Source organism: Lepisma saccharinum, chromosome 9, assembly GCF_977018435.1.
Source record: "Lepisma saccharinum chromosome 9, izLepSacc3.1, whole genome shotgun sequence".
Lineage (NCBI taxonomy): Eukaryota > Metazoa > Arthropoda > Insecta > Zygentoma > Lepismatidae > Lepisma > Lepisma saccharinum.
In genome coordinates, this window is record NC_139237.1 from 57,766,547 (window position 1) to 57,785,541 (window position 18,995).

Here is an 18,995-nt window from a genome sequence, read left to right on the forward strand (position 1 = left end):
CTATATACTTAAAGGTAGTGACTACTGCTACAACTGTTTTAATCATTGACATTGGATGGTAACTTTGCAGGGTATCACTTATAGGACAAACTTAAACACCATCAGTGATTAGGTTAGGCTTCTTGGGTTTGGTTCTCTTAGAAGAGGAAGATGTAGCAGCAATACCGACCATACTCATAATCCCCGTAAAATGTTGTGCTTGTGTATTGATTGCTGCCACAAGATATGTGCATTGTGGAATGGAAATAATATTGAGTATAACATGTACTGACAAAAAAGTTGTAGGCTTTTTTCAGACTCTATGTAGTTTGTCACGTGCCACTTCCGACGACACAATGAAAATCACAAGGAAGAAATGTTCCCGAAAGCGACGATAGATGGCAGCATGCCATATAAAGAAGAGCAGAGCTCATTGTACAAACTAGGAGTGGAGAAGAGCGATTATATATATTATAGTAAATGAAAAATATAGGAAGAGTATAAAAATTATAGGAGTGAATAAAATGTTGTATATAGCAAATTAAGATAATTAAGAACATGCTCATATATGAAACAATTAGGAAAGTTATTTTCTGAACAAATGAATTCAGAAATGTTATCTCTTTTTGATTCTCTGGCGAGGAGAACATCGCCATGTTTTGGTTGCTTGTCCCCGGTGGCGCTGTTGTCAAATTAGACACCCCGAAGCACTTTACGGTTGCGCTCTTTATTAGTCGCACTGGGCCATAGGCAGCGCTTGTTATTAGCGATCCTGGTTATTTCCCTTGGTTGTTGTTTTAGGAGGAGGCGCTATTGTCAGATTAGACGCCCCTAAAAATCCTCTATAGCTTTGGTTCAATTCTCTACAAGGAATGCAGCATAATGATTTGTCTATATTATTGAGAAGAGATATGGTAAAGAGAATATTTGCGATAAATGAGAGAAATAAGACTTTTTCCAGTGGCAAAGAAGAATAGAAGAAATAAGAATTTGCTGTGGAAAGAATAAATAGAAGAATTTATCGAGAATATAAGAATATCTCGGCAGAATATAGAAGACAATAAGAATTGCTGCTGAAAGAAGAAATAAGAATTGATATGAATAGAGGAAATAAGAAACAGCGATGAATAAAAGGGGATGACTATCTTTTGTAAATAGAAGAAAGAGATTGTCATAAAAGGTAGAAGAAAGAAAAAGAAGATTATCCTTTTACCAAAGAAAAGAAGTGGAAATTGAAGAAAGAAGAAGCCATTCATATATTTTGTCATAGAAGATATTGACGAAAGAAGAAAAAGCCTTTATTTCCTATAAAAGAAATTGATGAAAGAACGAGCCTTTCCATATTTTATCATAGAAGAAATTGATGAAAGAAGAAGAAGCCTTCCTATTACCATAGAGGAGATTGATAAAAGAAGAAGAAGCGTTTTTACCCAAAATTGTGAGAAGAAAAGAAGAAGAAGATTTCCTTTCGATTCTACATATATTTATTATATATTTCAATGTATATACAAGCTTCGCTATATATTTTCTCTGTATTGTGTATAGTTTTCAGAATATAGATCCGCATTTAACTATATCCTCTTGGCTATAAAACGCTTTCTTATTTGGAATTCTCGAATAAAGAACCTATCCCCCTGAGATTAAGATTTCTGTAGCCGTGGTAAATAACTTTTTAACTACGTACCCCCCGAGGGGAGTAGCAAGTTAAAGTCTGCCAAAAAAGTTGTGTTTGTGTATTGATTGCCTACAGAGGCTGTTCCGCATATATGTGACCAAATTGTACTTACCAAATATTAACGACAATCCATGGTGCCAGGTGTGGCAATGCTTGATGTGTCTCATGGTTCCAAACGATGGCCCAGGAACGTAGTTTCCATTGCAGAAGGCTCTGTTGGAGAACTATGAGGGGGATCTTGTTCCATTCCTCTTACACAGCTATCCAGAATCCATTCACAGTTTTCACACGTCTCTTGGCCAAAGCTCTTTTAAGCAGACCAAATCCACAAAAGTCCATTGGACTTGAAAGGTATAGCCTGTATTCCAGTAGCCTCCTTCATACCCTGGTAGAATACGAGGGATGATCTTGAGGTGTGTAATGAAGCTTTGTCTTAATGGATGTGGACCATGTTGATCTCGTTTCCGTGATGACCGCTAGCCTTGAACACCATTTTAGTTGTTGGTGCAAGGTGCGGTTAACAGTTCCCAAAGACACATTTAGATGATTCACCATCTGTCTTTGGGTCGGGGGATTCTCTTGCATGGCCATTCTGCAAAGTTTTGAATGTATACTGGTGGTGGCTTGTGTGCACAATCGTGTTGTCGTCCCCTTTGTTGGAGAACTGAACGCTGGGGTCATGGAATCCTTATACTTGTCGATCACATTCTTGATTATAGTCAAACTAACATCACAACCCTTACTCTTACATTGCTTCCTGATGATCAACGCACTGAACTTTGCATCGTAAAGGGCTACAACATAACCCTCCGAAAAGCGACTCAGTTTTAAAGGCATTTTCAGCCAATCGAGAAAACACAAACACTTGAAAAGTTATACAACGTACTCCTCCCAAAAGCGGCTTCGTTTGGGCGGGATTTTCAGCCTAGCGATAAAACGCAACCACTCTCTCACAGCTCACACACTACACTGACAAAACTTCATTCTGAATGCGAGGGGAAGGAATCGTGTTTGGTCAAACATACACTGAACAGCCTTCTGTATATTTACCAAAGTTGTAGCGAGCTGTTAATTATGCTTTAGTTTCCACTAAATGAAACTTAGGATAATTGTGGTGACTCTCACAATATTTTCAGTATTTTCCCCACTACATTCTTCGGTTACAGGGATTCTGACTTCATTAATACCCAAACCCCCCACCCTCGTCGATCTTCGCTAGAAGATACTGACTTCCCGTATAATGAGAAATTCGAAAGTAAGATTGTGCATATTTTTGGCTTTAGTCGGAATATTTCTGTATTTTTCTGACATACTTTAAATTTTTTATGACATATTTTTCAATTTTTATGGCATAATTACATACATATTTTACAGTTTTATAGGACAAAGTCCCGAGTCCTACTGATGACAATGGAATTACTATTGAATTATTTAGCAAATTTTATGTGTTTTGGAACAGAATTCTAGATTCTGGCTGCTTATTGTTGGTAAAACTTGTCAGAGAACCTCCAGTTTTGATTTTGGGAATACCTGTATATTTTGCAACAGTTTTCATTTTATGTGCGAAAGTGGTGAAACTTGCTCATTGCTGTTAGAGAGGCTGTGTACAGAGGTACTACCAGCAGGGCAGATATCTAATAATTTTCTCACAGAATACCTAGTATATGAAGAGAAATAATAATTTTTAACCAAGAAGCAGAGGAATTATTTTACCATTTAAACTGTGCTCAGGGAACTAAATTTACCTGTATGATCAACACATAAGATGCTATAACTTACTTTATCCTTTTTTCAGGGAATACAATCATCCGGACAGAATGAAAATGAAGTTTTTCAAGCTAGAAGCAACACAGACACCTTTCCGGATGTTTCCAAGTTACACTCTCAATTGTCTGGCATACTTAGTCATAACCCAAAGCAACCTCCACAAGTGTTGTCTGAAAGAATAGCGAATGACCTTGAAGCAAATGAAACAGCAGAAGTTAACGAAGGAGATACAATTTTGCCAGTAACAACAGAACTTTACCTAGAACAAGGTAATGAAACAATAACAACAAACATAGATGATCATGATATTGAAACAGTTAATACTACAGTAGCTTTACCAAGCACTGCCATAACCCAGACACCTATTAAAAGCACTTCACCTTCGATAAATTCACAACCAGTAAGTGTCACAAATACATCAGATGTAAGTAAAATCGATGGAGGATTCGGTGACAAACTAGAATTACGAACGGATTCAAATGAACTGGAGACAATGACTTTCGCCACAGAAGGAGACACAACAACAATTGTACCTCCAACAGCCTCAGCCACAGAAGACCCTGTAACAGTTCATGCAGACAGTTCATCAAATGGAACCACAACAGAAGACTCAACATTCCCACCTGTGCCAGCCATCCCACCAGAAATAGAAGCCATATTGAATATCACTCACAAAGGAGATGAAGACTATGAGTATGACTATAATGAACCATCTCTGCCGCCATCTCTTCCGAACCTCAAGTAAGTTGCTTTATTTTATTTCAAAATATTCAAATTAACTCATTGCAAAACTCTGGCATACTGCACCATTGCTCCACCAACTGAGTTGCCCTGGATTCACCTGTTTTTTTGCTCCCACTGTATGAAACTCTCTGTCAGTAATATTGCAACGGTAGCTATTGCCTTTACAACAATGATGATGTTAACGATGCCTAGTTTTTCCCAGTGTAGAGCTGCATATTACCTTAAGATTTGGCACAGAGATCTTACAAGGGTTGGAAAAAAAGTAGTGGCAACACATCCATACATGACAAACCATCTATTGCAGAACCTGCAGACTTTTACAAATTCTCAATGTAGTCCCCAGCCATACTTATGACCATGGGCGTCAGCAGGGGGGTGGGTTGAACCGGTCGGACGACCCCCTCCCCTTGGAAATTTCCATCTACTTTTTTCAATTTATGCAATTTATAAACAAAGCACTTTATTTAACCTCAATTTGCGTCATTGTTTAAAAATGGTCTTGAGATATCGAATTTGGTACGAAACTTTCATAATTTGCAGCACTGAAACTCTGCTAATTTGTAACTTTCACACATTCCGAAGCTTCTTATAGTACTGTGTTTGCTGCTGCTACTGCTGCTAATGTTCGAAGTAACTATTATGTAATCTTGGTTGTAACAAGTATTATATTATTCATATAATAAACTTATTGGATGCTAAAATAAACTAAACTAAAACTGCTACTACTGCTCCTGCTCCTAATATAATAATAATAATTTAAAATATCAATTATGCAATAATTTTAAAAATGAACCCCTCCTTGACAAACTTCTGCATATGCCACTGGTCTGTATCACAATATTTTTGAGGGGAGGTGGTGTCCTCGACATCTTTGATTCAACCTCCCCCTAGGAAAATTTCTGGCAACGCCCATGCTTATAACCAGGGAACAGATTTATATGTAGTAAAAATTTGCTAAATATATATTTAGTTATTTTCACCAAAATATGGAGTTAAATATGGAGACTTAAAATTGTAAAAATTTACCTTTTTAAAAACATAAGACACTACACAAGCTACATGAAATATAGTACACTAACATTGACAGTAAGTAAGGTAGCTCAGTCATTAGGGCATCTGACTACCATGCGAGAGACCTTGGGTTCAATCCCCAGCAGGGAAGAACTGGGATTTTTTCTACCTGTTCAAGCAACTCCAGAGCCCACTGAGCACCGTACAAAGTTGGTACCTGGAGGAAACTCTGGGGGGTAAAGGCAGTCAGGGGCATGGTGCTGATCACATCACCCCCACCTTCTTTACTTTGACATTAATTGTAAAACACAATGAATAACAAAATATTGTTGTAAGTGTTGGAGCGAGAATTTCCTTCTGTTGTCTCTTAAGATGCATTTATAATGACTAAAACTGCATTCAAAATCGCAAGAGGTAATGGGGATGTATTTCAATTCGCAAGAAATTCATCCAACTCCTTCAGTCACACGAAAACATGTAGCTATTGCACAAATATGGAGTACATGTTGAGAAATGTTCTGAAATTTGGACATAGTATGCACAAATAACTAAAATATGTTAAATATGAGCCAAAACCTAATAGATGTAAAAATATGGAAAATAAAACTGAATTTGTTGAGTCTACATGCGATGATGCTCGAGTTGCAAAAAAATGGACAGTTTTTTTTCGATAAAGGAAGAAAGAAAAAGAAAATGGAAATTTTGGCTGTTTTGGCTTTTTACCAATTACAGCTAACCTATTTCACTTGAAGTTACTGTTATGAGTTTACAGGTTTGTAGTGACATATTTCACAACTAGCTAAAGAAATTTACATGATGTAGCAGCCAAGAGACAGATATTGGCCAATCCCAGTGCACACATATTGCATAGTGGTTCAGATACAATTTTAAACCTAGCTTAGGAAGGGGGAGGAGGGGGGAACCTTGTAGGCCAACCACATCTATTTTTAAAATTTGTCAACTGTTTCAAAATAAACTACATTGTTCTCTAAGATGTTCCCAATATTTTTGTATTACTTTTGCTCATAAAAACGTAAATGTAAACGAAAATAGGATGCAAAATGCACTTGGTGGGCTTATCAGTCACCATCTTTGAATGCATCTCATTCGAGACACTCATGCCGGTGACAGTGTACAATTGGTTGGTAATAATGGTAATTATTATATTTAATAAACAACTGAACAACTGTACTTCTACAACAAAAAAGCATTCATAAAAAATTATTATGAATTTTGTGATTTTAGTGAATGATAAAATATATATGACACACTCATGCAATAATTGGTTATTATTTTTTATTAATGATAGTAATGAAAGCTTCTTCAATGGTGCTTATCATGTCACCTTGGTCTTGTTTGTGCATGCGTGGTGGATGCTTGCTTACAGACTGAAGGGGCCCATGTCACATGCTACTTCAATGTGACACCCTGCACTGTCATGTGTTGCTTCATTCTGAATGTTCTCTATACTTAACAAGATTGTTAGCTACTTAATCAAATTTATCATGTGAATCACAGAGAACAAATTGCAAGTACTGTTGTTGGAAAGGCTGGCTTTTTGATAGGTTCCTTTTATAATCATGAATAGTCTGTGGAGTGGAATAGAAACAGATTTTTTTTTTCGGACACTGATATTTGCTTTTGCTTCAGTTTTAGTGCCAGCGTTTTTCATCCACCAGGTCTCAATATGTATTTACATATAAATCTGTTCCCTGCTTATGAGCCTCTTCCATACTGCTGGAAGATGCTGAACACCAATAGCAGTGCTATTTCTATTCATGTTCAAGAAGGAGCACCGTATTGCTTGCAGGATTGCGTCTCTGGTGGGGAAACACTGTCCTTTCAGTGGTTCCTTGACATTGACGAAGAGATCGAAGTTACAGGGATTCATGTTTGGGTAATATGGAGGATGTTCAAGTACTTCCCATACCCACCATGTTGAGTAATTCCCTTACACGAGAAGCATTGTGAAGGAGAATGAGTGGATGTGTTTGAGAATGCTGCTGTTTCCTCCGCAGAGCAGGACATAGATGATATTCCAAGAACCTGTGGCAATACACGGAATTCACGGTGTGGTCCAGTTGAACTGCATGATGGAGTATGACACTCTCCACATCATTTTCACATTCCCTGGTTCTTGGCGCAGGTTTTAGGGCCAGAGGGATGATGGGTGGTACCGTTCATTGCACTGGCATTTCAGTTCACACTCACGTTTCGTCCATGGCGATGATTCTGTCAAGAAACACATGACCTCCCACAATGTAACATTCCTCAGGGATCTGCATGATAATGTGTCCACCACCTCAATCATAATCCATGAACGCTGCTCACTGTTCGAAAACACAGCATTACAGCAGTCAAATTTTCGCAACAGTACTCCACACCTCCATATTTGTCCATTTGCATGCACTGCACAAGCAAGATGAGTGTGTGGAACAGCTATACTTTCCCTCTAAATGTACTGCGAACAGCAATGCCCTATCTTCATAAGCGACATTATTGCCACTACTTTATTTCCAACCTTTATACATAATAATGATAAAAACATTACTTCTAAAACAGGGAAACCATAAGTGAATATACCTCTATACTTCTTCTATGTGGTGATCAGAAGTTATAAATGTTTCATGGCCATTTATTATCAACATCAGCTAATTCTTATTTTCATAATATGTCCAGGCAGGGGTAGAAAAATACAGAATGTCTGGTTCTCATGACACCTGAAAATTTTTACCAAGCAACTGAATTTTTAAATCCAGTTCATAAAAAAATCTTAGTACTTCGATTTCAAATAGAGACATTCCCATTGCATTTTTTTAAAAAATAACAAGTACCGCATGTGTTATATACAGATGGGGGACAAAATAATACGAACACCTGTGAATGTAGAGAAAATCTTTATTAATAGGGGGTTGGACCACCCTGTGACTGAAGTACACTTTGTATGCGACGTGGGATGGATGCATAGAGGTCATGCACAATGTTTAAGGGAATATGGAGCCATTCTTCCTCCAGATCAGTCTCCAAAGTGTGGCTGGAGGCAGACTTCGATCACAAAGTTTGGACTCCAAATATCCCCACAAATGTTCTATAATGTTCAGGTCAGGAGACTGTGGGGGCCATTCAAGATGTCCTACTTCATCGTCATGTTCTTCAAACCATGTTTGGACAGACCCAGCACTGTGGATAGGAGCGTTGTCGTCTTGAAAAAGCGGTCGGTCCCCAGGAAATAAAGTCTGGACAAAAGGATGGAGATGATCCCCCAGAATGCTGCGATAGTGACTGGCATTGATCTTCCCATGCAGAAAAACAAGTGGTCCCACACCATGCCAAGATATCGCGCCCCATACCATAATGGACCCACCTCCATGCTTCACAGTCGGCAAGAGGCAGTCAGGATGAAATGCATCTCGAGGCGTTCTCCACACATAAACGCGCCCCGTGGTCTGAAATAACGTGAATGTTGATTCATCAGACCAGATGACTTGTTGCCACTGCTGTGGGGAGCAACTTCTGTGAGCTCTGCACCATTGGCGTCGCTTGACAGCATTACGTGATGTCACCAATGGCTTACGAATTGCCACTCGGCCATGAATGTCTGCAGCATGGAGTTCCCTTTTGACAGTTTTGGTTGAAATGGGGTCCTCGAGATGCCTGTTCATTTCAGATGTTATCTCGGATAACGATTGCTTATGCTTTCGAGCCACTATGCGCTTCAACACCCTCCTATCCCGAGCAGCAAGCTTTGTCTTTCGTCCACTGTTGTGCTTTGAAGACGCCATCTTACCTTGTGTTGTGTATGCTGTCATAACGGCTGATACTGTGCTCCTTGCACACCCAACAAGCTTTGAGGTTTCAGTCACAGTGGCTCCAGCTGAACGTGCTCCAACAATCATGCCTCTTTGGAACTCTGTCAGGTCTGACATTGCAGTGTCTCTTGAGAGCGTATGATAGACGAATGCACCACCAATGACTGCTGTTGGCAAACTAATACCTTCCCCTTCACAGCCACTAGGTGGCAGACTTCAGTGCCAGGTGGTGCTGCTGTACTGCCGGTGTGAAATGTGGCATACTTTTTCACAGGTGTTCGTATTATTTTGTCCCCCATCTGTACATATATATATACTGCACATATTAGGGATGGGCCGATATGAAATTTTGGCCGATACCGATAAAGTACCGATATAAAATTTACCGATACCGATAACGATATTCTACCAATCCGATATAAAATTAGAAATGGTCCTTGAAGAACCTGAAATGATCATTGATCTCCTTAATAAATGTGTGTTTCGAGGTGACTGCAGTGCAAAAGAAGTTGAATATTTAGTATTTAGACATTTACTTTTTTAGAAAGAAGGGCATGGAGATTATCCATAAAAATTACAACAAAATGGCAGAATTTTGCACTAAATTATAAGATATTTATTGATATATCGGATCGGTAAAATAATCAGTAATTTTACCGATAAACCGATACACCAATATGCCTATATCGGCCGATACCGATAGAGTACCGATTAACCGGTCCCATCCCTAGTGTGTGTGTATATATATATATATATATATATATATATATATATATATATATATATATATATATAATTGGTAATTTTACAAATAAACCGATATGCCTATATCAACCGATACCATTCGAGTAACTATTAATCAGTCCCATCACTAATTGATAAAGAAATCACAATTTAGTGCAAAATTCTGCCATTTTGTTACAATTTTTATGGATAATCTCAATGCCCCACTTTTTAACAAGGTAAATGTCTAAATATGCAACTTCTTTTGCACTGCAGTCACCTCAAAACATGCATTTATTAAGGTCATTCTGGTTCTTTCAAGATCATTTGGAATTTTATATTGGATCAGTAGAATATTGGCTATCGGTATCGTTATCGTTAATTTTTATACCGGTACTCTCTTTATTGGTATCGGAAAAAAAATCATATTGGCCCATACATACATCCCCACTCAAGCCCAAAGCCTGATGCCTTAGACCACATGTGCGGCACTATCTGAGCATAAAGTGGACTTGAACTTTTACAGGAATTTTCCCAAATCTTCACAGAAGATATACATATGTGTGAGTGTGTGTGTGTTCTCACACTGTGGCTCGAATTCGTTCCTTGCAAATAAAACTTACATTAATTCTTGAAACACTGGGCATAATCTAAACAAACAAACCCAATATACCGGGGAACAAAACACACAGAAACCACAGTTGAGGCATTATCAAGTTTATGCTACTGAACCAGGTGACAAATAGGCTTATACAAAATTTTACGTTGAAGAAACTGACACTTCATGTGGCCTTCTAAACACACAAATGCTGCTCTGCATGTAAGTTCTCCAAAATTTCCAGTCAATCTATTGTGGCCAAAATACATATGTTAGAAGGACAAACACTGGAAATAGCTCAGGTATCCTTATTTCTTCAACAGAATTATACCATTTGTGGCAGCAGATGCAGTAGTAGAACAAGGGCAATCTTCAGATAGTCACCGTACTACTCAAAATCCTCTCTTCTTTGATGGAGCACACATGTTTTCACCACCAGTGGAAACTCAAGGTAAGAAATGCTTCATTTTATTACAAATGCAATTTCACTATTCTATTATGTTGTTAACCAACCTTGGTACAGCATATAGCTTTGATTGTGGTTCTCTATAATTCATGGATCCTAAAATGCAATATAATATAACATGATATTCTGTTGTGAACATCACAATGAGAAGAAAGCAGTGTGAACCTCCATCTGGAACATAACTCTTTAATTCCTTTTCTTTTTTTAATTGTGGTTATATATTTGTTTAGACTCTCAATAACTATTTTGGTCGAAATGATTTTGGTAGACAAAATGTGAACCACTATGATGAAAGTACATAACAATATTTTACACATGTTTTGTTGCAGCTGTGTAGAATGAGGTCCTGGAAGCTCATTTCCATGTCTGTGAACATAGTTGATGCAGAATCCATGAATTATTTCCACAGTTCAAGTACTTTTCACCCTGTAGAGATTGTATCCTATCCCTATATGAAGCATGCTTCCATGTGTTTGCTTCATTCCTCATTTTTTTTTCCTTTTCATAATTAAAATAGACCTGACAATTGAAAAAAAATATATTTTGCAACTTAAAATTACAAAATTTGTGTTAGAAGATTAATAAAATGTGCTTTTATTACAATTTCTCATGTAAAATAAGAACATGTTACCATTAACTTAAAAAAAAATAATACTATCAGAAATTGGGCTTCTCGATGGCATAGTTGTAACGTCAAGAAGCAATCAAGAGGTCCAGGGTTTAATAAGCAGTGGGGACACACAGTGATTCGGATCAACTAAACTGTAGGTCCAGTCCCTATTAGCCTATCTGTGAATGAAGTGAACTTAAAAAAGTAAAGTACAACAAGCAATGTGCACCATTGAGAAGGGAAAAATTTTATAATTGTAAGTTTAAGAAATGTTAATTTTCTCTGAAAAAAAAAAAATCATGTCTATACCCTGTACCAGCTAACTGTAGACCAGACGAATGAGAACAAGTGTCTGCGCAAGAAGTGACGCGAGATGGCTCCACCAATGAACAGTGAGAGAAACGGGATTATGTAATGGACAACTGGAGTTAACTCATTTATCTGCTTTGCTCTGTCAGTGTTGCAAACTTTTGAAACTGATAATACCGTACGCACATGGCAAATGAACCATATTTTTGTCACCAGGTCTGTACGCTTGGTTTAAGAATTTCTTAGGGAAATATTAGGGATACAACAGTAAGTGCAAATTTTTACAAGCCGTCCATTTAGCTTCAGGATTAAGGCTTGGACTGTACGTCTGTACATGCCATAACATTTCTGTACATGTACGGTAATGACCATACGGTTGGCAACATTGCACTTTCACTACTTGATTTCCCTCCTTCTTCTCTGTTGCTATGTGCAGCACTGCTCTACAGTTATCAGGGACAGGGTATATAGGAATGATGAGAAGGAAAAATGATGAATGAAATTGGGCAAATAAAAGTAACATGGTTTCCACAGGACAATAAATATTTCACCTGTAACAGCATAGAGAGTATGAGTTGTATGTATAAATATTCATTTATTTATCTGCAGGTGGTTTTGTTCCACGGCAACCTCCAATACTGAAGGATCCATTTTATGTTCCTGCATATGACACTCCATACGCATCACTGGGAGTTAACGCACCACTCCCTCCAATTCCACCAGAAATTCTGGCTGCAGCATCTGGGACAACAACAGTAGCACCAACTTCTGCACCTGATGATGGTAAGTTAAAGAAATAAATTGATAAAATGCATTAACATACTTTAATTAATGACTTGACCCAAAAATCTTACAGAATGCTTTAACACTTCGTTACATTTGTTCCTTCTTACAGATCAATGTGATCGACTTTCGATCCTGCCACTGAAGTTCACTGGTTAGAGTCCCAGCCTTGTGTTCATTGTGAAAGTCAATCTTAATGGAAATTCATAATGTTTACATAAAAAAAGACAATGCCCCCCCTTTTTTCATGATCACATGCAAGATTATAATTACCAATGCAATATATTTACCAGACAGTGCTCGAAGTGTGAAAAAAGATGCAGTGCTTCAAAAAAAATTCTACTGCCTGCTTCACATGCCTTCGCCCCCAAAGAGCTAATTTGCATCACTAAGTTTAATTTAGTTAAGAATATTAACAGCGAACAACTTGAAGATCTTGGATGATACAAATGTTGGTATGTTGGTTTGATTGTGTGCACTTAATGCATCACTCCCATACCTATGGCAAATCGATAATCTACAAGAGCCAGAAACAAGAAGAAATGCCATGAATGTTATACAATGTTTTCCTTTGTTATTGGCTGAGCACCTAGTTTTTTTTATTGCATAAAGTTTACTATGTTCAAAAATCATATGAACAAACTGCTGGTAACAAATCCAAAGTGTTCAAGAGTTTCATGAAATTCTGGTACTTTCCTACCAACATGCCTCTCGCACAATGGAATGTGTACACAAATTTTCATTCTCCTTTATTGAGTTGGTGTTTTAAGTCCACTTTATGCACAGTAAGGCTAATCGGGACTGGACCTACAGTTTAAAGTGGGATCCGAACCACTTGTGCCTCCACCAGGTATCGAACCCGGGACCCCTTGATTACAAGGCAATGACGCTACCACTGCGCCATGGGGGAGGCCCTATCATTCTCCTTTATGTTTGTGCTTTTGAGGTTGTGAATCTTCAGGATTCTTTCCACCTCCTGCATGTCTCCAGGACAGTTAGTCCTTCAGTTTGCAGAATTTTCCTCGGCAAGGATGGCAGTAATTTTTCTGTTTCTTCATCTGTTTTGTCCAAATAAACACCTGTATCTGCCTCAGGGCCTTCAACTAGGGCAGAATAGCAATACAACAGTCATTCGTCTCTTCATTTGAATCTTCTGTCAACAGGCGAGAAATGTCATTGTGAGACAACCTGCAAGAATAAATAGGAAGTGTAACTTCTCTTCATGCATATTATCATTACATACTTTCTTGTAATAGGGTAATAGTAATATTATATTAAAATTTTAACATCACTGTCATTTTGCGGACTAAGATGTTAACTGTGAATCAGCAATGAATGTTCAGAATTTGAGGTAATGCAGGAAACGATATGTTCGTACAGCAGCCTTTTTGTCAAATGAATATCTACTGTTAATTGACTGGAAAGGAAAATGTGGCAGAAGCAAGGTGTCAATAAAGGTAAAGATCGAAGCCAAAGATCCTTCTGGTATAATGAATGATACTTTGTTAAGCTCAGAGTTACCACCTATTGTTTAGGTTGAACAGATAGTTTAATGCACTGAAGGAGGGACTTAAGCTGGAATACAAGGTGAGCATGGATATTTCTCAATGCCATTCATCTGGAGTGTGATACACATACAAGATGATTGACAGCCAAGCATATGAGAGGAAATATGAAAAAGGTTCAAAGAAAATATAATGATTTTATTAGGGCTAAGCCGATATCGATGTATTGGTAGAAATTTTCCCAATACTTTCCGATAACATTGTTTTTGAGTTTGCCAGAACCAAGGCCAAGATCAACATTTGCCCTTTTCAAGAAAGATCGGAAGAAGTTCATATTTAGTATTTTGAAGAATTACTGAACAAATCCCACCTCCTGGGAAGCAAATGATTGACAAGATCAAAGGTATGGTTAAAGGGAAAGCTGTACCCAAACTTCTGGAAGGCTTGTAACTAGTAACTACCTGATAAAGGCTGTGTGGAAATAAAACAAATAATTCATTTCCAATTCCTACTTGCACCCTTGTGGGGTAAGAAAGATGGACATTTTTAAAACCAGCATTATTACAATACTGGCCGTGATTTTAATAACTGTATTTGCACAGATTTTTTTTTAACTGCAACACTTCAAAAACTTCTTTTGTTGCATCCTCTGGGTCTAAAGAGAAGTTCACATAAAAAGAAATTACCAAATGTCACAAGACATTTTAAATTATTATAATGCCACATTAGAATAGGTAACGGTTCCGATTGTTTTATGATTTCTCCTAGCACAAAGACTATTTATCGTAGAATTTTGGAAATCATTGTCACATGAAATTTGATCCTTTCTTAAAGTAATGAGCACTGTTTCGACTCGAAAAAAGTCATTTATGTTGAAAAAAACTAAAATTACCTTACGCACTTCTCATGGACAAGATATTCTCCGTCGACAAGCGACAGTAAATATCGTAAAAGCATGGGAATGAATGTAGAAGTAAATCGGAACCTTAGTAGAATGCATTTAGGGAGTTTATTTTAATGCTGTGGGAACCAAACCTAACCTGCCTAACCTAACCACGAAAGAATATATTGAACAAAACCTTAAGTAATCGCTAAAACTCTGCAGTATGTGTTAACAGAGATACATCGAAATCGAACCATGTAAAAATTGCATTTGTAGCATGATGACATCGCAATAAAACAAAAGGAACTTGGGCCCAATATAATGTTGACTTCACAAAGGATACATGCACAAACACACACATTCGTATGAAAAAAGGGTCTAATGTGAATGTTTAAGTACATACACACAATCACAGTAAATATCTTGATTGGTGAGTTTTTCTTTTTTATATAGGCTAGTACCAAAAACATAAGAGAAAAACAAGTAGAATGATCACTGAATTATTTGTGCTTTCAGATTTGCATCATCTAAATACCTGATGGCAAGATTTCCTGCCAATAGAATGTGTACTAAATATTTTCGGATGTAATATCATCGACAACAACAACTGGCATATTACAATGTAAAACAGACATTTCAAGGGCAGAATTCATGAACTAGTTTACAAAAACATATTTGTACTTACCTCTTATCTTATTTAAGGAATTGCAAGTCATTTTTCTTCCCCTTCTCGCAGTCACCAAAGTATTGGATGCTTTAGAATCATTGAATAGTGTAACAGCCTGGCGCAGTCAGTAAAGGTTGGCAGTCTAAACAATCAACTATTTCTATTTACAGTTCGATTAGTTCATATCTCTGTTAGATGACATAAAAGCCATAGTCAGTGTTTTAAACTCGCAGTGTTTTCACTAGAACATGACGTGTCAAGTATTTTTTTTTTTATTTATTCTTGTTAACTATGGTTGCCTAATCTAACCTAACCTTACGGAAAATGTTTTTTGGGGCTAACGTGAATGTTTTTTGGGCTAACGTGAATGGTTTTTGGGGCTAACGTGAATGGTTTGTGAGGCTAACAACGTCAATGGTTTGCGAGGTATTAGAATAATTTCAAATCCAGGCACGGAAGTAGGTATTTTTCGGTGAACAAGGTTGCAACACTGCATAAATCGACAAAACACTCGCACAATGCACGATGAACCAGTACACTGTCGCCATAATGTGTGTTACAGAATCGAAATAACAAGTAACAGTAAGTGCTCGTAAATGTAAGAAATAGACATTATCTTAGTTAGAAATGCATTATTTCACCTTAGGAAATGTTTCGCATTCCAAAATAGTACGTTAGCAATGTAAAAAGTGCGAAATATATGATTTATATGTGTCACCCCAATACTATACTAGTCCCTGGTCTTAAATATGAAACCTCTTTCAAGCCTTGCATGAAAATCTGGTACTACTTTACTATACCGGAGACACCTATCAATGATTTATTTCGCAATTTTTTACATTGATAACGTACTATTCTGCGTTGCAGAACATTTCTTTAGGTGAAATAAAGGATTTCTAATGAAAATAATGTCTATTTCTTACATACGATAGCCCCACGAACCATCACGGGGACGAGGTATGCCTACTAGGTTAGGTTAGGTTCCATTAGCACTCCTTTCGTTCAATTTAGCATATACGGACAACATCGGAATTACAAATTCCACGACATCTTCCACACCCGGCAACAACTTCACGACGCATCCTTGACACATCATGTTGTAGCAGCAGCAATAGCATGTATTGTGCTCTCGTGCAGAAAGCAAATGGCAGCAGCAGCAATAGTGCGTCGGAAATAGATTTTCGTAGAAAACCACATGCATTCGCATTAAAATGGATCAAAACTACATTCCCGAACATCAACAACGCTACAGAAAATGATTTGCGTAAGTACTTTCTACTGTAAATTTGAAGAAATCCGTCTCTGGTATAGTAAAGTGTTACCAAAAATCTGCTAAAAATCCATGTCTGGGAGGACCAGAAATCAGGAACGGCTGTTGACTGAAAACTGCAGATACTCATGTAAACTACCTTTCAAATCATAATATCTCCAGTAAATAATACTTAGTGAAGCCTGATTCTTCGCTGTCGCAGGCGACGCCAGGCTGGCTCAGTAGCTCAGTGGTAGAACAATGGCACGTATGCCAGAGATCTGGGTTTGAGTCCTGGTCGAGCCTGCATTTTCCGCTGAAAAATTTCTACATAATATGTTGATCAGTTCAATTTATAAGGGTAAATGTTTACTATCCTTCGGACACCTATAACTTCTGAGTTTCGTCAATTTTTGACATTTGTACTTACCTATCTGCTTCGCGGATCATTTTTTAACGTGTATTCACGTTTTTTTGATCAATTTTTTTTTAAAAAAGAAGTGTTTTTGTAACTGAAGAACGTACATTTCTGCAAATGGTTTGTGGGGCTATGTGTCAATGGTTCGTGAGGCTATGTGTCAATGGTTCGTGGGGCTATGCGAGAATGGTGTGTGGGGCTATGCGAGAATGGTGTGTGGGGCTACGCATATTTTTTTCGAAACCAATTTTTAACTATTGTAACCTATTGTGACCCTACCTAACCTAACCTTACCGGAAATGGTTTGTTGGGCTATGTATGAATGGTTCGTGGGGCTATGCGTCAATGGTTGAATTTCCACTATGAAACATTCCCACATCACACAAAACACCTTCCAGATGTTAGACAATACTACAGGAACTTATTACGGTAAGTAGTTTCTTCTGTAGAAATGAAGAAATCTGTCCGAAGGATAGTAAACTAGTACCAATTATAAGTAACAAAATGAATAAATAATCATATTTACACACAAAAAAAAATCATAAATGGTAGCAAGTTTTGTACAAATAAATAAATACATTTCTCGCAATAGCCTTGCAGAAAAATGCATATCTGAAAGTGCACAAGGCATAAAAATGTGTATTTATCCCCCCCTTTCTTGTTAATGGAGTGTACATATTCACATAACTTACACATATTACACTAGCTTGATAGTGTAATCCTGTATATGATTTTCCAAAATGTGATATCAGTATCAAAGCCAATGTTACCAGACACACACACACACACAAATCAAAATATGCCTCCCCAATGGCAAAGCGGTAAGGTCGTCAACTTGTAATCACGGGGTCCCTGGTTTGATACCCGGTGGAGGCACCTAGTGGTTCGGATTCGGATTGCACTTTAAACCATAGGGCCAATTAGCTTTCTAAGTATAAAGTGGACTTAAAACAATAACTCGAACAAACAAATCAGAAAGTGTTCCTTGCGCATATCAGAATCGAACAACTGATTAATGCATAGACATGTAGCAGGTTTATCTTCATTTAACAAAACAACCATAATGTTTTATTTATTTGTGTTTGTATTGTGAAATTAAAATAAAATACGATTATTGTGCGACCGACTAACTCGACATCTTAATTATGTAACAAAGCATACTAACCTTTAGAACGTCGAAGATGTACAGGATTATATACGATAATAAACACGTCCAATTATAAAAACTATCAATGAGTCATAACAAATATATCCAGCACATTAAAACTACATCGCACCGCCATATGATTCAAATTTTCCGTCATCTTCTGCTGTGATGGGTCGTTCGTGAAAGAGTCGTTCCTTTTGAACGACTCCCTCTTGGGAGCTGTGAACTGCCGGCTTCTTCGGGGTGAACGAGCAGTTCCTCTGTGGTCGTTTTTCGGAGTCGTAAGTTTTGGATGTGTTGCCGCCAGCCGCTCCAGCAGTACCTGCGAGAGAGAGCAGTTGCTGATGTGTTCCACAGAGAAATGCGCGCAACTCTACTGTGACATGTTTTCGCAACGTGTGAATAAATGTAAAAGGAACTTTGCAGGTGGAAACAAGCTCCGATGAAACACAGAGGGTTCCTCTTCTGTGCTCTTCTTTATTGAAATGTCTTTCAATCAGCAGAACAACCCCAAACTACTATCGTAAAGAAAAAGTGGGGGCGGGAGGACTGGGGAGAGCGTATGAATCAGGAGCGGCATGTTTTTTTTTTTTTTTTTTTTTAAAAAAGTGTTTGTTTTGTTTCTTTTTTTAAAAAATGCCAACCCTGATGT

At 37.7% G+C, this 18,995-nt stretch overlaps 1 protein-coding gene across 2 annotated transcripts in view; it reads left to right on the top strand.

Moving 5' to 3' along the window:
• The window catches only part of LOC145992064 (uncharacterized), a 134,511-nt gene that overhangs the window by 102,954 nt on the left and 12,562 nt on the right, over positions 1–18,995 (top strand). The window contains exons 10-12 of one of the 2 annotated variants that reach the window (XM_083128228.1): positions 3,450–4,162; positions 10,609–10,757; positions 12,301–12,474. In XM_083128228.1, coding sequence (XP_082984354.1) covers positions 3,450–4,162; positions 10,609–10,757; positions 12,301–12,474 — 1,036 coding nt within the window. The remainder of the gene's footprint in view (positions 1–3,449; positions 4,163–10,608; positions 10,758–12,300; positions 12,475–18,995) is intronic. The other variant, XM_083128229.1, reaches the window with a different exon arrangement.